Below are 26429 nucleotides of genomic sequence, written 5' to 3'. Positions count from 1 at the left end.
AAAATGGAGATTATATAAATTAATCTTAAATTTTTATTTATTACACTTGCCTTTTTGCCAAGAAAACATGTCACTATTCATATTTCCTCATAAATAAAAAATACATGTGTGGTACATTACCGGTACGTTATTTTTTTAGTGAACCGACCAATGGTACACTACGATATTTTAGTGTACCGACTGTGGTACGCCACTATTTTTTAGTGTACCGGCTGCGGTTCACTACGATTTTCGTTGTGCTCCGGTACGGTACACTAAAATATTTTTTTTTTGTGATACCGTACCTGGAGCGGTAAGTTATTTTACTGTACTGTTTATTTTCGAACACTGCTTTTCAATAAGAGTCACCATTTTTGAGATTTCGTGATATAAGTGTCAAATTACACATGAAACTTATACATTTCCGTAATCAGGGCAACAAACCCTATAATATAGCTAAAACCTTCAAAAATACCGAAAATTGGGAGATATCGTCCTATGGGGGCTATATGAGGGCGTGGACCTATACCGACAAAGTTCAGGTGGAAAGTTGTATACCCTTAACGAAGACTTAATACCAAATATCAGCCATTTATTTATTATTTATTTGTTTATTCATACTGCAATACAAAGCCTTGAGGCCACAACAATTTTGATAATACAGTCGAAAAGTCATAACCCTTTTGTATACACAATAGGGTGCTTTTAAAAAATCAATGTCGGATCTCTCAAAGTAAAAATGATATGGGATTGGACAGAAACAACAGAAAACCAAGCCACATAAGATCTATAAACGGTGTTCTATACATAAACCACCTTTGGGGGAAAAATGCCTTTCAGAGAAGTCTCCTATAAAGATATCTCAGAAGTCTTGAATACACAAAACAAGTAAAACAGTATCAGTCGACTTTGCCAACAGAGATATACCCTCATCCTATGTGAATTGAAACTTTCATCTACGGACTCTATTTAGGATATTTTTAGATTTTTGGTCCTTTTTGGACAAAAATGATTAAAGTTCATAATGCTGCGGAGAAGCTACTTAAAGGAATGGATCGACATAGTCCATTACGGAAGTGGAAGTTTTTGGGAGTCATATCTTTTCGATAGATATCGCGCCCACTAATCATTTCAGTGGGTCATCGTATAACTTTTGGACCAGTATGCCAGGAAGCATGGACTTGTCCACGGGACCACAACGAACAGCATCGGAATACATTTCCAAGCGATCTACGAACAGACTCTAAACCGCATTTAGACACACATGTTGAAATTTTGTGGGGGTAGATACCCTAAGGAGAAGAACGATATCGGTAATTTTAGAAGCTAAACTAAATTTGGACAAAATATCAGGAGATCCAAAGTTTGAACCAAATTGGTTGCCCCGTTCAAGAGATATCGTGCATTTTAGTGATTTTTTTTAAATATTGGGGGAAGTAGTTGCCCATTTTCGAATTGAAACTAAGTTTAGACAAAATATGACCAAGGCCAAATTTTGGACCAAGTCAGTTCGAGAGTTATTATGCTCTCCAACGACTACATATGGTGCCATAGGGGGTTTTACATCTTTCGGACTGTTTTCTCAAGAAGTATAGACTTGCCCCTGAAAAAAGTTTTACCATCGTAATTGAGGCAGCGAATGCTAGTTGCTTCAACAAAAATCAAAGTGATTCGAGAGCAGGTCTGAAAGTGAACTTATCCGAAATGTTGCGTGGGAGGTGCAAGGAGTTCACAAATATAGTCCATATTCAAACAGTATATACCTCTGCTCGGTATATTAAAATGTGTAAAGTATGGACCAAATCGGTCACTCCCTTCAAGAGTTATGGTGCGCACAATTTTCCGAATATTTTTGATCTTTTGTGGGAGAGGTACCTGAAGGAGTAAACCAGCATGGTTTATCTTGGAACATAAACTAAGTTTGGACAATCGGCAGATCCATTCGAGAGTTATCTTGCGCTCCAACCACTACAGACGGTGTCATAGGGGTTTTTTGCATCTTTCAGGCTATTTTCTCCGGAAGTATGGACTTGCCCAAGATTAAACTTGTACCGTCGTATAGGGGGCGGTGAGTACAAGTTCTTACAACAAAAATCAAAACGATTCGAGAGCAGGTCCAAAACTGAACTTTTCCAACATTTTGTGTGGGAGGTACCCGAAGGAGTGGACCGATTGAGTCCATATTGGAACTTCATCTAAGTCTGGTAGAAATTTCACGATGTACAAATATGGACTTCATCGGTTACTCCTTTCAAGAGTTATCGTGCGCACAAATTTTCCGAACATTTTCGAACTTTTGTGTGGGAGGTACCGGAAGGAGTGGACCGATATAACCCATCTTCGAACTTAAACTAAGTTTGGACAAAATATTACGAATGCCAATTTTTGGACTTAATCGGTTGATCTGTTCGCGAGTTATAGTGCGCTCCAGCCAGCCAGACAGACAGACGGACGGACATGGCTAAATCAGCTCCAAATTGTCTGAAACGGGTTTTGTCCAAACACACTCTGGGTCCAAAACCATTATTTCGATGAGGTACATTTTTCCAGTATGAAAGTGTTTATACCCTCGTTAGCATAAATGCTGAGGGTATAAAAAATTAGACAGTGGTCTTGGATGCCATTTTTGCGACTTAATATTTAAAACCAATTTTCTGAAATGGCAGAAATTTCGCAGTATATCTGCTCCTATAAGGAATAAGAGAAATAGCTTAGTACTTTCATAAACGAAAGGATACTAATTGTTCCTATTCACTTCAATACCGTTCGTCGTGAGGGTATAAATGGCTCGGCCTGACTGAAGTTAAAGGTGAAGGTGATGGTCGGATAATATTCAGGGGTCGGAATGGGCAAAAAACTTATTTGGAGATAAAGACAACGAATATCTCAGCTTCTATAGAGGGAATAGCAAAAGCAAAACCTGACAATGAAAGTAGAAAATATCACCTTTCTAACGATGTAAAGTAGGTTGTCAGGTGGTCAAACAACGAAGATATCGCAATAGCCTCAAATAATACCCATCTTTTCATTTTTTTTTAATTTTTGTTGGGGACTTTCCAAAAGCAACCCCTGGCTTTGAAAGTAGAAAGTCTCATCTTTACAATGATGCAAAGTAGTTTGGCGTAAGTGGCGAAATAGCGGAGATATCGCAATAGTCGGTAATACATCCCATTTTTCCATTTTTTAGGAAATCACGCTACAGGTCGCAATTTTGATGGGATCGTAACAAAATTTTGGGGTTTGATGGAGGTACCGAAGGGGAAGGAGGCTACTGATTTTGGTGATGGCCAGATGATATTCAGGGGTCGGAACGGGCAAAAAACTTATTTGGAGAAAGAAGTGTACGTTTTTTTTTCAAACCAAAAATCTCAGCTTCTATAAAGGGTATACCAAAAGCAGAACCTGACAAATATCATCTTTACAACGATGTAATGTAGGTTTTCGTAGAAAGAGATATCGCAATATTCGTTAATCCAACACAAGTTTTCATTTTTGGGGACCTTCCAAATGCATATCCTGGCTGCGAAAGTAGAAAATCACACCTTCACAGCTACAGGTTGCAATTTTGATCGGATCTTCCCGAAATTTTGAGAGTTGATGCGGGCCCCAAAGGGGAAGAAGCCTAATGGACAAAAAACTTATGTTGAGAAAATTCAACGTTTTACTCTTATACGAAAAACAGGTAGGCGAAGGTGGTCAAACAATGGAGATATCACAATAGTCGGTAATGCATACGTTTTTTTTTTCATTTTTTGTAATATGTAGCGTGATTACAAAAAATTGAAAAATTGGTCGCAATTTTGATCGGATCGTTTCCTGACGATTGGCTAATGGGGGTCCCAGAGAAGAAAGAACATATTGAGTTTGGTGATAGTCAGATAATAGTCCCAAAAAAATGAAAATCTTATTCACAGAGATAGTGGTGTAGGGTATCACATAGTCGGCCACGTCCAGGCTATAGCCTTTGCTCACTTGTTGTTATTTATTTATGCAATCTGGCGAATTGCTCTGGTTCTCTATAAACAATAACCCAACAAACAAATAATCATAATTGTAATACAAAGTTCGACAATACTCCAATATGTCTCATTTTTTATTTCTATTTCATAGTCAAGATATGTCATTTAAGCGGAAAATGTTTATGATCGCTGGTGCCTGCGCAGTTGTAACACTCATCATACTGGCCGTTGTTTGGTGGATCGAAGTGCCTTCGGAGAACAAATGTAAGAATGTAATAACCGGAAGTAGTGAAGAATGGAGAAAGGATATTCCCACAAATTCAACTAAAGGTATTCCGTTAATCTCTAACAAAAAGAAAACACCTACATTATGATGCATAATATAAAAGTTCATGACAAAATTACGATTCTCCCCCTCCCACAAGGTTATTCATCTAAGAATGAACATTAGGGTTATGACTTTTTTAAAAAAAATTTTATCAAAAATGATTTCCTGTAGCGGGAATAAATGAGCTTTTTCTTATTAATTACTAAAATAACGTTTATTCTATTTAAGTATTTAAAAGGTCGCGCACGAACTAATGTGAAAAAATTAAAATACCATGAAGTGGACTTCTTTTATAGCCTGTTTCACTAAGACGATTCGAATACAAATTCGTACAAAATACAACCAAACTTTTGTGTTTGAAAATTATGAAAATCATTTTTGTTTTCAATCAAACAAAAATTTTCTACAACGACAGGAGTTTGGCAGTAACTCGAACGAATTTAAATTCGAATCGTCTTAGAGAAACAACTTGAGCAACAACTTTTACCCCCATTATTATAAGTCTTTATTTGTTATTGTTTGGATTTTACGAACAGATTAATAGCGTTCCGGTTAACTTAACGATAAAAGTGATCATTGAATTTCATAAAAGAGTTTCTTTCTTTAACTTTTGATGTAAAACTTATATTTTTAATGCTTCCGAAAGAAAAAGAAAACATATAATAATGGCCTTTATTCCGTTTAAATATTAAAAAAGGTCCAGCATAAACTACTTTTACTTGATATGATATATGAAATAAAATTATACATGATAGGTATACTTAATGATATGATGCTTTAGTGAGAAACTGAAGGTTATGCCATTTTGTTTATGTCGTGTAGCTCCAACTCTTATTTTCAGATATATATCTGCTTATAGTGACTTCATAAGTTAATCAAAAAAACTCATATAGAAAATTTTTCAAATGACTTTAAGATTTTATCTAATCTTACGTAAAAACTCATCAAAATATGATACAAAGATACGAAGATATAAAAAAGTCATAACCCTAATATACATATTGTCACCATAAATGCCCAAAGACGCAACACACATAACCATAAGTTAACAGTAAAAGAAAAAACATTATCAAATGAAAACGGTGAGATTCTCAATATCTAAAGTGCCAAAAAATATGCATATTTTTGGTGGAAAATTTCCGTACGTTTTGACATCACTCGATAGTGCGTATACTAATACCTTATATTCAAAATCTATTTCATCAAAATCTTCACATTTTTAAATGTAATCGAATAATCTATTAAACTGAATTTATTGTCCCTAATTAGCTGGGCGCCACTGTACATACATATATCAATTTTAATACGATCAATCAAGAACTGTGGATGTAGCATCACACACTATTTCTGGGATATATTGAATATAGCTCCCTTATCAGTGAAGTTTTGAATATATGTTTCCGTAAAACAAAAATGCAGTACCAGTTTTTACATTGCCGTGGAAATAACCCACAGAAAACACGATTAAATGCGCGATGTTTTCAAAAACAATTTTAGGTGATTTTCATACCTTGGAATTTCATGTATCTCGCGTTTAGTGGATGGATTTTGGAAATTCTAAACATTATGCTCGAAAAATACGATTTTTAGATAAATGTCCAGACAAATTTTCAACATTTGGATGCAGATTTCTGTGAAGCTATTCACGATATACATACATATCAAATAATTCAGAATCGCGAGTACTACAGTCCTATAATTGATTTTTGAAAAACCTGTTTGAGCAACGCGACTAGAAGAAAATATCAAAAAACACTTAACGATTACCTATCTAAACTTACCTATTTAATCTGGCTTCAAAATGTCAGCTTCATTCAATCGTAGACGCAGATCTAGGGTGTCGAAAACCCGAAATCGGTGAAACGGTTATAGGTTTTGTTACTCAAAACCGAAACCGAGTTTCGCCAAAAACTTAATTTTCGTTTAACAGAAAAAACCGGTTATTTGTGTCGGTTAACCGGTTTAAAAAAGTAGTATTATTTTTAATATTTCATTACAATTGTATTCTTGAAAGTAAACTGAACATAACTCACAAAAGGTACGGGCAAAGTTATAACTATTACTTACTTACTTACTTACTTAGCTGGCCCATTACAGAACATTTGTTCTATAGGCCGAACTAAGAAAAGACCTCCAATTCTCTCTATTTGTTGCTTCGCTTTCTGGAATACCGCGCATTTTCATCTCATCATCCACTTGTTTGCGCCATCTATTCCTTGGCCTGCCAATTCTGCGTGCACCGCCAAGCGGTCCGTGTTTATACACCTTTTTAGAGGGGTCATCATCGCTCATTCTTATGATATGGCCTAGCCAACGAAATCGCTGCATCTCGATACGTTTAACTATATTGATGTCGTTGTACAGCAGATACAGCTTGTGGTTCATGCGACGTCGATATTCACCGTCAACGCAGATTGGTCCGTAGATCTTTTGAAGAATTTTTCTCTCAAACACACCAAGCACTGCCATGTCTGCTTGCGCAAGTACCCAGGCTTCGGAGCCATACATCAGCACGGGTAGTATCAGTGTTTTGTAGAGCGTTATTTTTGTTTGACGAGATGTGGCTTTGTTTTTGAACTGCTTACTTAAACCAAAGTAGCATCTGTTGGCCAATATAATTCTTCTTTTTATTTCACAACTGACGTCGTTTGTTGTGTTTACGGAGGTGCCGAGGTAGACGAAGTCTTTTACTACATCAATATTAGAGGAACCAACTTCCACAGTCGGTCCGAGCTCAATGGACGCATTGCGCGTGGACACCATCAACTTGGTCTTCTCACCGTTTACCGCCAGACCCACTTTAGCAGATTCTCCTTCGACGTTCATAAAGGTATCAGTTACTTCTTTTACTGATCGGCCTATGATGTCTATATCATCAACATAAGCAAGTAACATGTGACTATTGGTGTTGATTGTGCCACTTCTTTTGACGTTTGCCTCTCGTATAACCTTTTCCAGCAGGTTGTTAAAGAGATCACACAAAAGGCTGTCTCCTTGTCTGAAACCTCTTTTGGTACCAAACTCTTCGGAGAGGTTCTTTCCTATTTTAACTGAGGACCTCGTGTCAGTTAAAGTCATTTTGCAAAGACGGATGAGCTTTGCGGGGATACCAAATTCAGACATGGCTTGGAATACCATTGAACGCAACGCGCTGTCGAAGGCTGCTTTATAATCGACAAAAAGGTGGTAGGTGTCGATCTGCATCTCTTGGGTCTTCTCCAGGATTTGACGCAGGGTAAATATCTGGTCAATGGTGGACTTGCCAGGTCTAAAGCCGCATTGGTATGGTCCAATTATCTCGTTGACCATAGGCTTTAGTCGTTCGCACAATATCCCTATAGTTAGAGCATACAGTCTTATCTCCCTTCTTGTGGACGGGGCACAGGATACTCAGGTTCCAATCGTCGGGTACTCGTTCTTCCTGCCAGATGGTGCTAACTAGCTGATGAATACACCTTATCAGCGTGTCGCCTCCGGTTTTGAACAGCTCGGCTGGTAAGCTATCGGCTCCTGCTGCCTTATTATTCTTCAGCCGATTTATTGCTGTCTTTACCTCATCTTGGCTGGGCGGTATACATTCAATACCATCTTCTGGGATTGGGACTGTGGTATCTTCGTCGTCTTCGCTGCTATTGGATACCAACAGTTTTGAAAAATGTTCTTTCCATATCCTGAGTACACTATCTGTATCAGTTACCAAATTACCTTGCTGGTCTCTACAGGAGGATGTGCCTGTACCAAAGCCATCAGTTTGATGCTTGACTCTTCGGTAGAATTTTCGGACTTCATTCTGGCTCCTGTACATCTCGATTTTTTCACCCTCCCGCTTTTCCATCTCTCTTTTTCCTGCGGAAAAGACGTTTCTCCTCTCTCCTTTTCTCCCTGTATCTCTCTCGTGCGCTACGCGTTGCTACGGTCCTGATCCTGATCATACCATGGATTCCTTGGTGGAGGCCTCTTGTATCCAAGTATGGATTTTGCGGCTGTTTGCATGGAGTGGGCAATGCTTTGCCATTGCGCTGATATGTTATCGGGATGAGGAGTGCTTTGATTAAGCAATTGGGCTAGTTGAGTGGAATATGCTGTGGCTATCTGTTGTGATTGCAGCTTACCGATGTCTAACTTTCGTGTTGTGTCTGTTCGTACTTTGTTTGCTACGTTTAAGCGGGTGCGTACATTTGCTGCAACAAGGTAGTGGTCCGAATCAATGTTTGCGCCTCGGAACGATCGTACATCCAACACGCTCGATGAATGTCTTCCATCTATCACAACATGATCAATTTGATTTCTTGTATTCTGATCTGGAGACAGCCAGGTGCCCTTATGAATATCGAGATGTTTAAATCTGGTACTGCTAACTACCATGTTTTTTGCAGCTGCAAAGTCTATCAGCCTCATACCATTGTCAGATGTTTCACTGTGGAGGCTGAATTTCCCGACTGTTTGGCCAAAGATATTCTCCTTTCCAATTTTGGCATTAAAATCGCCTAGAATGATTTTAATGTCATGGGCAGGGCAACTGTCATATGTTTCTTTTAAGCGCTCGTAAAATATATCTTTGGTATGTTCGTCCTTTTCTTCAGTGGGAGCATGAGCGCAAATAAAGCTGATGTTGAAAAATTTAGCTTTTATTCGAATTGCAGCAAGTCTTTCATTCACTGGAGTGAAGCTGGATACCAGATGTTTTAGTCTCCGACTAACTACAAATCCGCAACAAAACTCATGCTTTACGTCATGGCAGCTATAATACAGTGCGTCACCTTTAGGTGTAGTTGTGACGCCTTTCCCAATACATCGTATTTCCTTGTACTTTTCAAGTACGTCTGCCAATGCGAAGACTGCACCTTCTCTATAAAGAGTGCGAACATTCCAGGTGCAGACTCGCAGATCATGGTCCTTAGAACGTTTGCGGGGTTCGTCAACTTTAGAGGGGGTTGTTTTTCTTTTCTTTCGTTTTTTTCATAGTATGCTGTTTTTTCTAGGGGAGGGTTACTAACCCGACGCCCAAACCCAAGTTTTCAACGTTCTTATGGGAGAACGCGCGGCACATGTTAGCTCACTACCTTTAACGGGTGTTAAAGGCAGTTCCCCAGGTGACACCACGGGGAGGTCAGTGTCCACTTGAGATGAAAGAGGGACCAAGATAAATCCTTGGCTTTGCCATGTTAAAACCGGTCAGGACCGTTGCTTGGTATCTTCCATCCCCTACGTCACCCTATAACTATTAGATAACTTTAAAATCTAGTTCAATTGAACGATCTAGTTTGTTTGTTTGTTTGTTTATTCATTCCATTCTTTAATACTAAAGCCTCCAAGGCCAAAAAATAGTATTAACAATATATCCTTATACTCAATATCACTAAATAATCCACAATGTTACTTTATATAATTGGCTCCCCAGCCATAACTACCAAGAAGAGAAAAAAAAAAAATATTCGATGCAATAAATGGCCATAAGCAACAAGCAGTATAGAATGACAAATATACAGAGTAATATAAGTGACTCCCAGTACGCATTAGCATTGACTGGTACATAGGACATGTAAACGCATACTAAAAAAGGAAAAAAAAAACTTTCACATTTAATTTGCATAGCAAACAAGCCCACTAGTATAAAAAAGGTAGCAAGTGCACTAGGAAAATGAAATTAAAATCATCATATGCAGTAATAGCAGTTTCAAATCCAATATTTAGGGTCGAGATCCAAAATAGGTCAACAGTTTCAAGCGGAACGCATTATTAGACTGCGAGAATACTCTAAGTTCTATGGGTAAATAATTCCACAATCTGGCCACACGTACTAAAAATGAATTCTCAAATGTAGAATTATTTATTAAAGGAATAGATATCTGTATGTTCCTCCACAATAAACCAAAACGAAACATATTTTTCAGTGAAACAGGTACACCATTCCTTATTATTCTATAATAGGCGCACAACAACTTAGTGGACACAAACTGATCTAAAGTAACTCCAAGAAAGCTCTTAACATGGTCAGAAATATTGTCACGAGTCCTTAAGCCGTAGACAAAGCGTACAATACGTTTAACTGCACGCTCTAATACCAATGCATTACGTTCTGACATACCAGAAAAAACTTCCAGACCATAGTTAACATGAGGCATTAATAGTACGTAAGCTAACCTATATTTAACCCATGAAGGAAGGTATATATTAGTGGAATACAATTTCCGAATTATGCCAAAAACTTTTCTATGCACATAGTCAACATGATATTCAAATGCAAGCTTTTCGTCTACAAAAATGCCCAATATTTTATGGCAAGATACAAAGCTGATCAAATTTCCGCCCAGAGCAATGCTTAAGTCGTACGACTGACTACCAAATCGTATTGCTTTCGTCTTAACTGGGTTGATCACCAACGAGTTCTCTAAAGACCATAGTCTAAAACGATCAAGACTATGATTTATTGCAGTTTCAAAAGCTATTGAAGACATTCCATTTCTAGCAAAAACTAAGAAAACATCATCTGCAAATAAAAGCGGCTTGCAATTTACATCAGAGCACCATACAGCAAGGCTATTAACATAGAGGATAAACAACAGTGGACCCAAGACAGACCCCTGCGGAACACCATTCGTAAGTAAAAGTGTCCCAGAATACTGACCGTTATAAGAGACAAATTGTGTTCTGCCACATAAGTAAGAAACGATAAGATTGCAAGCAGAAATAGAATAATTGAACTCATTCCTGAGCTTCCCAACCAATACAGTATGTGAAATCGAATCAAATGCCTTAGTAAGATCCAAAGACACAACTACAGTATCACTGTTAACGTTCAAATTTCCCCTAACGAGATCAGTCATATATAGCAACAAGCCGGTCGTACTATGGTTCTTACGGAAGGCAAATTGGCCATCATATATATATCTACTAACATAAGATAACATCTGGTCTCTCATAATATGCTCACACACTTTTGATAATACAGGGAGAATGGAAATTGGTCTAAGATCATCAGCACAATTCACAACATTTCCTTTAGGTATTGGGACAACACGAGCACTCTTCCAAAGTTGCGGAAACACCGAAGATGTGAGAATAGAATTAACCAAATCCAAGATACAATCAGAAATATAAGGAAAAATTATTTTTAAAAAATCTACAGATATTCCATCGACACCAATGGATTTGATCTTGATTTTACCTAATGACGTAGGGGATGGAAGATACCAAGGAACGGTCCTGACCGGTTTTAACATGGCAAAGCCCAGGATTTATCTTGGTCCCTCTTTCATCCCAAGTGGACACTGACCTCCCCGTGGTGTCACCTGGGGAACTGCCTTTAACACCCGTTAAAGGTAGTGAGCTAACATGTGCCGCGCGTTCACCCATAAGAACGTTAAAAACTTGGGTTTGGGCGTCGGGTTAGTAACCCTCCCCTAGAAAAAACAGCCTACTATGAAAAAACGAAAGAAAAGAAAAACAAACCCCTCTAAAGTTGACGAACCCCGCAAACGTTTTAAGGACCATGATCTGCGAATCTGCACCTGGAATGTTCGCACTCTTTATAGAGAAGGTGCAGTCTTCGCATTGGCAGACGTACTTGAAAAGTACAAGACCGATATTACTGCCATACAGGAAATACGATGGATTGGGAAAGGCGTCACAACAACACCTAAAGGTGACGCACTGTATTATAGCTGCCATGACGTAAAGCATGAGTTTGGTTGTGGATTCGTAGTTAGTCGGAGACTAAAACATCTTGTATCCAGCTTCACTCCAGTGAATGAAAGACTTGCTGCAATTCGAATAAAAGCTAAATTCTTCAACATCAGCTTTATTTGCGCTCATGCTCCCACTGAAGAAAAGGACGAACAGACCAAAGATATATTTTACGAGTGCTTAGAAGAAACATATGACCGTTGCCCTGCCCATGACATTAAAATCATTCTAGGCGATTTTAATGCCAAAATTGGAAAGGAGAATATCTTTGGCCCAACAGTCGGGAAATTCAGTCTCCACAGTGAAACATCTGACAATGGTATGAGACTGATAGACTTTGCAGCTGCAAAAAACATGGTAGTTAGCAGTACCAGATTTAATCATCTCGATATTCATAAGGGCACCTGGCTGTCTCCAGATCAGAAAACAAGAAACCAAATTGATCATGTTGTGATAGATGGAAGACATTCATCGAGCGTGTTGGATGTACGATCGTTCCGAGGCGCAAACATTGATTCGGACCACTACCTTGTTGCAGCAAAGGTACGCACCCGCTTAAACGTAGCAAACAAAGTACGAGCAGACACAACACGAAAGTTAGACATCGGTAAGCTGCAATCACAACAGATAGCCACAGCATATTCCACTCAACTAGCCCAATTGCTTAATCAAAGCCCTCCTCATCCCGATAACATATCAGCGCAATGGCAAAGCATTGCCCACTCCATGCAAACAGCCGCAAAATCCATACTTGGATACCAGAGACCTCCACCAAGGAATCCATGGTATGATGAGGAGTGTCGTGCTGCCACCGAAGAGAAAAATGCGGCATATAAGGCTACTTTACAATCCGTAGCAACGCGTAGCGCACGAGAGAGATACAGGGAGAAAAGGAGAGAGGAGAAACGTCTTTTCCGCAGGAAAAAGAGAGAGATGGAAAAGCGGGAGTGTGAAAAAATCGAGATGTACAGGAGCCAGAATGAAGTCCGAAAATTCTACCAAAGAGTCAAGCATCAAACTGATGGCTTTGGTACAGGCACATCCTCCTGTAGAGACCAGCAAGGTAATTTGGTAACTGATACAGATAGTATACTCAGGATATGGAAAGAACATTTTTCAAATCTGTTGGTATCCAATAGCAGCGAAGAAGACGAAGATACCACAGTCCCAATCCCAGAAGATGGTATTGAATGTATACTGCCCAGCCAAGATGAGGTAAAGACAGCAATAAATCGGCTGAAGAATAATAAGGCAGCAGGGGCCGATGGCTTACCAGCCGAGCTGTTCAAAACCGGAGGCGACACGCTGATAAGGTGTATTCATCAGCTAGTTAGCACCATCTGGCAGGAAGAACGAGTACCCGACGATTGGAACCTGAGTATCCTGTGCCCCGTCCACAAGAAGGGAGATAAGACTGTATGCTCTAACTATAGGGGCATAAGTCTACTCCCTATTGCCTACAAGATCGTGTCAGGGATATTGTGCGAACGACTAAAGCCAATGGTCAACGAGATTATTGGACCATACCAATGCGGCTTTAGACCTGGCAAGTCCACCATTGACCAGATATTTACCCTGCGGCAAATCCTGGAGAAGACCCAAGAGATGCAGATCGACACCTACCACCTTTTTGTCGATTATAAAGCAGCCTTCGACAGTCCGCTGCGCTCAAAGGTATTCCAAGCCATGTCTGAATTTGGTATTCCCGCAAAGCTCATCCGGCTTTGTAAAATGACTTTAACTGACACGAGGTCCTCAGTTAAAATAGGAAAGAACCTCTCCGAAGAGTTTGGTACCAAAAGAGGTTTCAGACAAGGAGACAGCCTTTCGTGTGACCTCTTCAACATCCTGCTAGAAAAGGTTATACGAGAGGCAAACGTCAAAAGAAGTGGCACAATCTACACCAATAGTCACATGTTACTTGCTTATGCTGATGATATAGACATCATGGGTCGATCAGTAAAAGAAGTAACTGATACCTTTATAAAGGTCGAAGGAGAATCTGCTAAAGTGGGTCTGGCGGTAAACGGTGAGAAGACCAAGTTGATGGTGTCGACGCGCAATGCGTCCATTGAGCTCGGACCGACTGTGGAAGTTGGTTCCTATAATATTGAGGTAGTAAAAGACTTCGTCTACCTCGGCACCTCCGTCAACACAACAAACGACATCAGTTGTGAAATAAAAAGAAGAATTGTATTGGCCAACAGATGCTACTTTGGATTAAGTAAGCAGTTTAAAAACAAAGCCACATCTCGTCAAACAAAAATAACGCTCTACAAAACACTGATACTACCCGTGCTGATGTATGGCTCCGAAGCCTGGGTACTTGCGCAAGCAGACATGGCAGTGCTTGGTGTGTTTGAGAGAAAAATTCTTCGAAAGATCTACGGACCAATCTGCGTTGACGGTGAATATCGACGTCGCATGAACCACGAGCTGTATCTGCTATACAACGACATGAATATTGTTAAACGTATCGAGATGCAGCGATTGCGTTGGCTAGGCCATATCATAAGAATGAGCGATGATGAACCCGCTAAAAAGGCGTATGAATACATGCCACATGGCGGTGCACGCAGAATTGGCAGGCCAAGGAATAGATGGCGCAAACAAGTGGATGTTGAGATGAAAAGGCGCGGTATTCCAGAGAGCAAAGCAACAAATAGAGAGGAATGGAGATCTCTTCTTAGTTCGGCCTATAGAACAAATGTTCTGTAATGGGCCAGCTAAGTAAGTAAGTAAGTAAGTAAGTAATAGCAACATCCTCAATACCCACACATCGAAAAGAAAATTCGCCATCACGTTCAGCTAAATCCATGAAATTAAAAGCACTAACACGCGAGTCATTATAGACAAATGATGCATTGAGAACATCAACATTAATGTTAGCAACAACATCATCTCCACCAACAAAGCCTGACCCTCTCAAAAAACGCCATAAAGCAGTTGGACCCATTACATTAAATTTCCTACTATAGTATCTCCTACGTTCGCGCCGGATGACAGATTTCGCCTTATTACGGTATCTACAAAATGTTTTCCAATTCTCACTACTCTTATTGAACAGATAAGATCTAAAAGCTAAGTCACGCAGTGAACAAGCTAAAGTAATAGAATTAGCATTAATCCAATTATCATTAGGATAAATTCTTCTACGCACTACAGGAACAGATTCAAACAAACGCGTAATAAGAGAGGAGAGAATGGAACACGTAGCATCAACATCAACAGCATACAGGAGGCTAAAATCAAAAGCTGATATATAAGTATAAAAACGATGCCAATTAATATTTCTGTAGTCTCGATATTCAACAAACTCAACTGATGTATCAACACTGATGTTTAGTGACGCAAAGATAAGCGAATGATCAGAAATTGAAGGGCATATCACCTGATCAGAGAAATAAACCATAGATAAGTTACTAAGTAATATAAAATCAATTAATGAAGTAGAGCCATGTTGTACATCAAAGTGTGTGGGTTTGGAGTTGTGAGAAATACAAAGATTAAGTCGAAAGCATACAGTACGAACAGACAAGGCTTTATGTATGTCAAACATATTGCAATTGAAATCTCCCATTACAACTACGTTGCTATATCTCAAAAAGAGTTCAGTATGAAGATCTTCAAACATAACAAGATCGCCAGGAGGAGGCAAATATACCACTCCAAATAGAACTTTAGAATCGCCAGAGAAGAACTCAACAAACAGTGACTCACACTTACCCAAAACAGAAGTTTTAAATACTACCTTATACCTGATGCTACTCGAAATGTAAATGCCTACGCCACCACCCCTACAGTACCTGCGATCATTTCGTACAAATTTATACCCAGGTATATCAATAGCACGATTTGATGTATCAGTTTTAAGCCACGTCTCAGAAAGTGATAGTACATTTATAGAAGAACCAGAAAGAATAGATTTGAGTTCATTAAACTTTGTAGAATGTGTTGATGGCCTGATGCTACGGCAATTTAAATGAGCAATATTTAATTTACTATTACATGCGCTTAAAACAGACTTAATGTACAAATTGTTGCTAATAACTGGCCCCATATTCGCATCAGAAAACATCAAAAGCATTAAACATAGTTATAGAGGGGAACCAAAAATAAGAAAGTAACAAAAAATTAACATCTAACATTTCACAATGTATTAAAATTTATATCAATAACCAACTTTAAAGCAGCTGATCAAAAAAAAAGAATGAGATCAAATTTACAAAAATAAAAAAATTCAGTCTATATCAAACAATCTCTGGCAAGATTAATATGCAAAGTTAATCTAAGAAAATTTTCAAGAAAAAAAATAGCAAACTAACTACGCATACTATACGTGACAGACTAATTATTATTTGCTTCAGCATCACGAAGAAGTGACTCACATTGGGCAGCATCAATAGTTTCATATCTGCCATCCGGAAACAGCAACCAGGCCTTCAGATGATCCAAATTCAATATTTTAAATTTCTTCACCACATTTAAGCGAAGGAGTTTCTTGCAAACAAAATTGAGATGCGATGCAGCCGGCGAATAATGATCATTCAGGTAGACACGGTTATTTAAGCCCTCACCTTGATCACCCAACAAATCCGATACCTTGAGATTCCGGGTTTTGAAGTATTCCTTCATCAAGTTGTCACGTTTGGAAACTTTATTAAATTTAACCAGAATTTGTTTTTTCCGATTGATATAACAAACTTGGTTAATATCAAGACTGGTAATTGGTATATTATAAAAAGAACCCAATGCAATAACTGGCGCCTCTAGATCACTTAAACCAGCAGGCAAACCTCCAACCAGAATATCAGAACGATTTAGTCTCTTATGCAAAATATTATCTTCACTCTCCAAAGAAGCAAATTTAGCTGCACTGGATACTTCAATACGGTGAACTTTATCATTGCACTCCTTAATCTCGGATCTCATCTCAGCCACACATGAGCTTAATTCACCTTTAATTTCATCTAACACTTTCCTCATGGAATCTTGTTGTGTCTGGTAGTTATTAACGAAACTATCTAGTTTCTCATTCAAGCTGTTTATCTTCGCTAAAACACCATCATTCTTGCTACCACCCTCGTTAATTCTTGGCTCACAACTGGAACAGATGTATGCAAAAGATTTCACTGCTTTCAAAACACTAAGGTGTTTGTCATCAATACCAACACAGGAACCATGTAACCAGAGACAACAAACTTTGCATCGAACACCGCCTTTGGTTTTAGTAAAACCCTCATTGCAGACTTTGCATTTCACATTTTTTTCTGCCGGCATATTAAAATGTCAAGAAAACAGCAACAACAGCAAATAAAGATGGAGAAAGGCAACAGCAGCAAATTCAGCAAAAAACAACAACAGCAGCAACAGCACACAAGCACCACTCCGTAATTTATTCCGTCTCGAATTAGTGCAAAAAAAGTTATTCAAAATAAAATTCATACAATCCAAATGAATTTTATTATCAGCAACTTATATTCACCAGAGATATTTGTTTAAACAAACGTAAAAAAGCAAAATAAACAAAGCGATCAGCTGCAATAAAAAATACACGTCTACTCAGACATAGGGTTCTATACTAGTTCACTACGCAATCCCAATGGCCCACATCGTTTGTATGCGTATACGTACTAGCACACGTTAGTTTGTATAACGTTACTCATACGTTTTGTAACTAGTACAGTGAACTAGGAACACGAACTACAGTAGCTACAATTTAAAAGGAATGTTTGGTCCAACATAGTGATTGTTCAACAGACCGCCAAATTCTCCGAATTGATTCAATTGCATTTCACAATAATTTAAGGTTGACAAAGCAAGGCGAAGAATCCGGACTTAATAAAATGCAAACTTATTTTTATTGGTACACAATTTTATATTTGTAAGGGCTTTTACTATTCTTAGGGCCATTATTATATGTTTTCTTTTACTATTGGATGGATTTTAAAGCGCAAAACAAATCCATCACATAAAAAGTTAATGCCAAAAATGTTCTCTATGAAATTTAATGATCGCATTTAACTTAAAGTTAACCAGAACGCTATAAATCTGTTCGGAAAATCCAAACTTTATCAAAAGAAGACTTATAATAATAACAAGAATATTAAAAACAAGAATATTATGAGATAATTATATAATAATGAAGTCGTTATACTTAATTTACACCTTGTCGCACATTATTAAAACATTATTTATTAATCATGAGCAATTTTTTATCTATTTAACAAAACCGGTTTTTACAAATTTTGAAATCCGAAACCCAGTTTTGGAAAAAATTTAAAATTTTGGTTAACCGAAAACCGTGTTTTGAACACCCTACGCAGATCATATTTTTAAAAGCTATACATTAGTGTGATGGTCCTTATTTAGTTTCTTCTACTTTTACTTTGATAGGGAAATCGTGAAAATTGTGATTTTAACCAAATAAATAAAATCTTAAATTCCTTAGACAGACTACTTGATTTGATTTTTGTAAACCATCCTAATGATATTGTAATCTCTCAGTGCGATCCAATTGTTAGCCCTGAAGACAAATACCATTCCAACAGTTCCAAAAACAGTTCTCTTCAATAACACTGGTCCTCCATGGAATAATTCTGCTTTGTCGAGGTTAAAGAATCGCAAAAACAAACTATATAAAAAATTAAAAAAAAGTAGCACAACAACTAACTATGCTGCTTATACTATTGCTAGATCAGAATATACTGTCTTAAACAAAAGACTCTACCAGAACTACATCTGTAATGCAAAGAATGAAGTAAGATGCAATCCTAAAAATTTCTATCGCTTTATTAATACAAAGCCGAACAAAAACTTATCAAAAAATTCTAAAGTATGGAACTACGGTTGCCGACGACGATGTGGGCATCGCAAACATTTTTGCTTCCTTCTTCAAAACAACATATTCCAATAACTAATATGATGACACATCCCAATATCCCTACAATATTTCACATCTGTACATGTACATAATATTGATACTTATTCTGTGCTAACCAGCCTTAAAAGCCTGAAAAGTGTAACTACGCCTGGTCCAGATGGAGTCCCTGCCTGTATTTTAAAGCACTGCGCAGAGAACCTAGCTCTTCCATTATCTATAATGTTTAACAAATCGCTTACCTTGGGTTATTTTCCAGAAAAATGGAAAGAATCTTATATTATCCCTCTTTTTAAATCGGGAAATAGAAACGATGTCTGTAATTATAGAGGTATTGCTAAATTAAATAGTATCTCAAAATTGTTTGAAAAAATAGTCACTGACTTGGTATCATTTCAGGTATCGTCTGTATTATCGAAATTCCAACATGGATTTCGAAAACGCCATTCCACTGTAACAAACCTTTTGGAACTAACAACTTTAGTTAATGATGGTTTTCGAAATAAGTATCAAACTGATTGTATCTATACCGATTTCAGCAAAGCTTTCGATAATGTTAATATAAAATTACTGTTAGAAAAACTGAATAAAATTGGATTTAGTCAATCATTGCTGCATTGGCTAACATCATATTTAACTAGCAGAGTACAAAGGGTCAAGTTTGAATCAGCTATTTCCAATAAAATCTCCATTCCTTCTGGTGTTCCTCAGAGGCCCAGTGCTATTTACCTTATTCATTAATGATTTACCGAACGTGATATGTTATTCTAAAGTTTTAATGTATGCAGACGACGTGAATATATTTTACTCATTAAACAATCCAATAGATCAACTCAAATTGCAATCAGACCTAGACATTTTTTATCAATGGTGTAAAGTTAACTTGTTGGAGCTAAATATCTTAATATGTAAACACATGTCATTTTTTAGATTACAGAAAATCGACACAAACTACTACCTTAATGAACGGCTAGTTGAATCTGTAAATTCCATTAATGACCTAGGAATCCTTTTAGATCACAGGCTAGACTTTAGAGATCACATTTCACTTACCACTAACAAAGCATATAAAAGTTTGGGTTTTATAAAGAGATGGAGTAAAGAATTTTCTGATCCACTTATAACTAAACAATTATACATATCATTTGTGCGTTGCATTTTAGAATATGGTTCAATTATTTGGAATCCAGCATATAACATCCACTCTAACTCAATAGAATCGGTACAAAAACAATTTTTATTGTTCTGTCTCCGACATAGAGGCTGGAGTTTACAGACACTGCCGTCTTATGAGTCCAGATTAGGTTTAATTAAACTGGCTACCCTAAAAAGCATACGATCTATGCTTAATGTGACATTTCTCTTAAATATCATACAAGGAAATAATACAATATCTGATACAATTGATTTTGTATTAGAACGAATTTGTATAAATGTTCCTTGAGTACTTTAATAGAAACTACGCCAACAACAATCCACTACGCCGACTACTAATTGAATTTAACAAACTATACCATCTGATTGATCTGTCTGAAAACCGTGATGTATTGAAGAGGAAAATAATATTATACTTAAATGGATCACAATGAATATAATCCCTTGGCACTCCTAATATTTGTAAATATATATATATATGTAATTATTTATTGTTAACATAGTCTGTAAGGATCTTGTATCTATAGACAAAAGTAAATAAAAAAACCACAAATCGAGAAAAAAAGGAAATACACCTTGTCTTCAGATTTGGATATAGCTCCCACATATAATTTCGGCCGATTTCACACATTCGCTGCACCAAAAACGCTACGTATGTCCGATTTCATTGCAATTTGGAATATGTTACTGAAATCGGTCTAGAAAAATGTGGCAAATTATATCGAAATCGGTTCTCATAAATAATGTCGGCCGATTTCACGTCTTCGCTGCATCAAAATGCTATATATGTCCGATTTCGATGAAATTTGGAATGTGTGACTGAAATCGGTCTAAAAATAAATGTGCCAAATTAAATCGAAATCTGCTCAGATTTGGATATATCTCCCATGTATATTTTCGGCCGATTTTATGTGTGACTGAACTCAGTCTAGAATAAATAATATCAAAATTGGTTCAGATTTGGATATATCTCTCATATAATTTTCGGCCGATTTCACGTATTTCCTGCACCAATCACAATAAATATGTCTGATTTCAACGAAATTTGGAATGTGTGATGGTATTTGGTCTAGAATTAAATTTACAAAATCATATTGAAAACGGTTCAGATTTGGATATAGCTCCAATATATATTTTCGGTCGTTGATTTGGATATAGCCTTTTTGCGTTTTATTATATTTGATGCACCAAACACGCCATTTCAATGGAATTTGGAATGCGTGATGAAATTTTTTTCCAGTCATAAACTCGATATAGCATTTCCAAACTAAATGAAACATTTCCAAACTAAATGAACCTCAAAGAAGACACGAACAACAAAAGTGTAGCTACAGAATTGCAATATAGATGCCTGTGATACTAGTTTTTTAAGTAGCCGTTAAACTAATTTAAGGATTTACAATAATTTAAATTTGTGCACTGACGAAAACATTCTTCACGTAAACTTTATCTAATTTATGGTATGTTGTATAAATTAACATGAAGAATTTGATGTAATGTAATGTTTTTAATTAAATAGACGCATCCCCTGAAGATGTCAACAACGATTGACGAAACGTCGGGATAAATAAAATATAAGGATTTTTATTTACTCAACTTAGGTCTGCAAGCTTGAAAAAAACCTAAACGAAGAAATGAAGCCTTTATCTTTATTGAAAGAAAAAACCAAACTATACACGGTGCTCTTGAATCAAATTTAAATGGAAGGTGCTTACACCTGGGAAATTTTTGCGGATTCTGAAACTACAATGTTCATAGATAAGAAACATCAAAAAACTAAAAAAATCACCGGAGCGCTTTTTTAATAAATCGCGATTCAAGTTAACATTTTTAAGGGTTTTTTTAGGTTTTGAGGATTTTGCTTGGAAAGCGCAAGTCCTATTGAAATGGGACTGAAGAAGATGTTGTAGCTATGAAAATTATCTACAAGGTTGACTTTTATGATATCGTTTTAGTTTTTACCGTTATTGATATATAGAAGTTCAAATTAGGACAATGGATTAACGGTATCACCACCTTATAAATCAATGTTATGCACAGTGCACCTTAACTAACTTTAAATGAAAACTGCTTACACCAGGGAAGGTTTTGCAAATTTTGAAACAGCTTTGTTTATAGATGAGAAAAATCGAAAAACAAAAAAATCGCTGGATGGATTTTTTAATAAATCGCGCTCACAGTTCACGTTTTTAGGTTTTCACGATTTTGCTTGGAGACCGCAAGTTCTATTAAAAATGTTTTTGCAGCGAAAATTCTGTACAAGATTGGCTAATTGATATTTTCCTAGGTTTTACCATTTTTGAGATATAGAGGTTAAGATCAAACTTTCAGATTTTTTTGGTCTTAAGGATTTAGCTTGAAAACTGCAAATTCTTTCCAAATGGGACTAAAGAATATGTTGTTGCTGTAAAAATTCTCTACAAGATTGGCTTTCGTAATTTTTTACTAGGTTGTACCGTTTTTGAGATATATAAGTTTAAGTTGGGAAATTGCAGTCATGACATTGTTTTATAAGGAGGCGATACAGTCAATCCATTGTCCTAATTTGAGCTTCTATATCTCAATAACGTTAAAAACTACGAAGATATCATAAAAATCAATCTTGTAGAGTATTTTCATAGCTACAACAGTTTTTTAGACCCCTTTCGTAAGGACTTGCGGTTTCCAAGCAAAATCGTGGAAACCTAAAAAACCCTTAAAAATGTCAACTTGAATCGCGATTTAATTAAAAAGCGCTCCGGTGATTTTTTTAGTTTTTTGATTTTTCTTATCTATGAACATTGTAGTTTCAGAATCCGCAAAAACTTCCCAGGTGTAAGCACCTTCCATTTAAATTTGATTCAAGAGCACCGTGTGTATGTATTAGAAAGAAAAAAAGAAAAAGTCATATGCGTTTTCAACGGGGTTTCACTTGAATTCTAATCGTAAGTAATGACAGAAAAGTGTAATTCGTTGCATGTTTTGCTTCCTTTCATTAAACATTTTATAAGTTTTGGACATCAATTAAGGTTAGACCATAGACTAATGGAGACATAGACGTCGGAATGCTCTCAGCGAGTATGTTCGAATTGAGTGTGGTAACTAAGAAACTCAATATAAAATACCAAAAAATACAAGTTAATAAATATTGTATTCTGGCAAAAGACTAAAGGGGATAGTTTTTGATGGGAACTATATCCTCAGATAAAAATATCCAAGAAAATATTGCAATTTTCCCCAAAATTCGAACTTTTTTGAGTTTTCGGGTTTGGGTGACTTGAACGCGGAAAAATTGAGTAATGCTTCGTCTGTATATTCATTAGTTTATGGTTAGACCGAAATAATCCTAAAGAGAGGATTTATGTTTAAAGTTTTTCTGGTAATAACAAGGGCTAATTTTCTTACCTAATGAAGTGGATCACGATTTTCTACTTGTGGAACTCTCCATGGACATGGTCATTACATAATTGGAGCAGTCCTTTTGATTGAGCTGTTGGTTACTATGCTCAATCACGTCAACGATATTATGATCTATTGTACGATAGCGTAGTACCACTCTGGCATACAATTTTATTTGTTTATTTATATTATATTTTTTATGAATTTTTTTTTATTCATATTAAAATCGGTCTATATAGCTCCCATACATACAAATAAATTTTACATATCTATAGTGGTGTAGGGTATCATATAGTCTGCCCCGCCCGACTTTGATCCTTTCCTCACAGGTTCAATATAAATATATCCACAGCTTCCTCACAAATTAACTTTTAGGGCCAATATTTTTGATACCTTCAAAAACATTTCATTTTATGTAAAAGCATTTAATTTGTATAATATAATGAATATATAATATACAATCAAAATTCGCGGGTTATAAAAAGACAATTTAAATTTAATTTTTAGTTTAAAAGTCTTTTTGCCCTGTTAAAAAATGTTGCTAAATTTTGGTTAATTATTTAATTTTTTGTTTAGATAATATTGGTGATGGAATTGTTCTACGTATAGTACCACGTGATGGTTGGTTGGCTCAACCCCCGCTTAATCCATTGGTGCCACTTGATCTGCCCGTGAAGAGGGTCATTATAATACCCACATTAACTACAAATTGCGAAACACAGGTATGTGTGATGTTGCCCGTCTTTTGTTATTGTCCGATTAACAAAGAACCATTTGCATTTTTAGGCGGCCTGTACATTCACCGTGCGCAATATTCAGACTTTTAATATTGAGTCTCAACAACAAGATGATATTATTTACAATTTCCTCATTGGTGGAGATGGCAATGTCTATGAAGGGCGTGGATGGGATAATCGCGGTTCATTCGTCAATGCTTATAATGATGATAGTATAAGTGTGGCTTATATAGGATCCTTTAAGAAACAAAAGCCATCGGGAAAGCAGCTGAATGTTACCAGATTGTTGCTAGCAGAAGGTGTACGCATGGATAAACTTTCTGAAGATTATAGAATAGTCGGAACAAATAAATTGGATGCAACGTTGACAGCAACTTCGGCGGATGCGCTATATGAAAGCTTAAAAGACTGGCCGCATTGGTCTGATCACTAATCAGAATAGGCCCCCTGAAAACTACCCAGTGTACGTTCCTCACCATATGAATTATGTTATAATTCCCAAAGTGTCAAGAAGTTATTTTATTTTGCAAATTCATTGGCCGAGGCGTTACAAGCAGATTCTGAAAATATATGTATGTATGTCTTAAGCTTGAATAAATAAAACCGACATACCTTCTTAGTTTTTATAAAAGGTTAAATAATATGTATATTAATCTACACAATAAATACTGTTACGAAATTCGATTTAATTTAATCCCGCATAGACGTTGTTTTATTCCCCAATACGATTTGTACCAAATAAAACAGGCTTCTTTAATTAATTGAATTAATCGACCTAAAGAGTTTGTATTGAAAAAGTGTATTCTAGCGAAGTATCACACACCCAACCAATATGTCACGATCGTTTCAGGCATATCGGATGTGGATAGCTAGAAGACAAAGGCTGAGTTTGATAACTTCTATTTATACAAACATTATTGCAAATTTGCAGATATCAAGTATTTTTGAAGTCCTTTTTATCAAGTCAACCTGGTTCTTGTCTAGAATCATTTCTCAATACATACACATGTACAATCGAAGGGGGTTTAGTTTAGATTACGATTCTATTTGTGATTGTGTGATGTACTCTCCAATTGAGCACAAAATTTGAAAATTTTATTTTTAATAGATATTGTTTTTATTTTAATATGGTCAGATCCAGGGATTCAATTTCGGGGGCCAAATTAACCAAAACCTATTTAAGAGGTTGATTTTGTATGAAATATTGACTCAAAGTATAAACAAAAATGCAATAGAAAAAGTTCGCAATATTTAGGATACAATTTAATATCACAGAAACCAATCGGCAAACTCTTAGCTAAATCCTGACAAAATACTAAAAGTCGAAAAAATGCCATGATTGTGGTTCCGGCTGTATTCTCTACTTTTGGTATAATGTTACAGTGGAAGTTTTATTAATTTCTTAATTGTACGAGTAGAAGTTTTTAGACTCGATGACATCAAACACTCTTCTGGAACTTGAATTTAAATATTTTTAAATTAAATTTATTGCTTGAAATGTTATTGTACGTTTATACATAACCGGACTTAACAAACCCACTGGGTTTTAAATGTCAATTCCATTAAATATACGTCAAACAACTCCTCATAAGGAAGGTTAACCCGACAAAACCCTATAATATAAACAGCCTATTACATAGTTTTGACAAATAACAATCGATCCTTATAGGACCCCACATAAATATTCGCTTATAATAATTAATCAACAGGGACTCTACCCTTGCCGATTGGCCGATTGTGCCCAAAAGCGTTTTATATTTCGATGCCTCACTTTCTCAACCTCGTATCTTAAAAAATACAACTTTTCTGAAGAGACAAAAAACGATTTATCTTTTGTACATCCGTTTTTGGGTAAAAGTGTAAAAGCCAATTTTTAGGGAATTAAGTACATCTATGCATATTAGTAGGAATAATATGCTAATCTTTTTAGTTTAAGCATAAAACGCATTTATTGAGATACAAGTTTGAGCCAGTAAACCAAATCTAATGTTTGTGGGCCCGTAACAACAAAAGTGCATGTGATAGCGACAAACGCCGAGACTAGTATATCCTCTTTTTTGGTATTCTATCACGCTGTATTGTGGGAATATGGTTATTTTATTCATGGTACCTCAAACATACACACAATCAGTGACATAGATAATAAATATCATTATTTCACTTTTATCGTTCACTTACCACCATAAAGATTGCCTGTTTTTATGGTAACTATTGCATAGGCATTGGGAAACATCGTGGTGGAGTGAGAAGCGCCTCCGCGTTGCACTCAGATTGTATGAGATTCGGCGGTGACAAATCCCCTCAGAGTAATGTCTTGTAATGTAATG

At 36.6% G+C, this 26429-nt stretch overlaps 1 protein-coding gene across 9 annotated transcripts in view; it reads left to right on the top strand.

Annotated features, from left to right (window-relative positions):
• The window catches only part of LOC141400957 (peptidoglycan-recognition protein LC-like), a 30960-nt gene extending 6159 nt beyond the window's left edge, over positions 1–24801 (top strand). For all 9 annotated transcript variants that reach the window (XM_073980674.1, XM_073980670.1, XM_073980671.1 and 6 more), the window contains 3 exons: positions 4090–4268; positions 23942–24087; positions 24152–24801. In XM_073980674.1, coding sequence (XP_073836775.1) covers positions 4090–4268; positions 23942–24087; positions 24152–24535 — 709 coding nt within the window. In that variant the 3' untranslated portion in view covers positions 24536–24801. The remainder of the gene's footprint in view (positions 1–4089; positions 4269–23941; positions 24088–24151) is intronic.
• The last annotated feature ends 1628 nt before the right edge of the window (positions 24802–26429 follow it).

Source organism: Musca autumnalis, unplaced genomic scaffold (assembly GCF_047663935.1).
Source record: "Musca autumnalis isolate F117 unplaced genomic scaffold, ASM4766393v1 scaffold_4, whole genome shotgun sequence".
Lineage (NCBI taxonomy): Eukaryota > Metazoa > Arthropoda > Insecta > Diptera > Muscidae > Musca > Musca autumnalis.
This window is presented reverse-complemented; position numbering and strand designations above follow the sequence as displayed.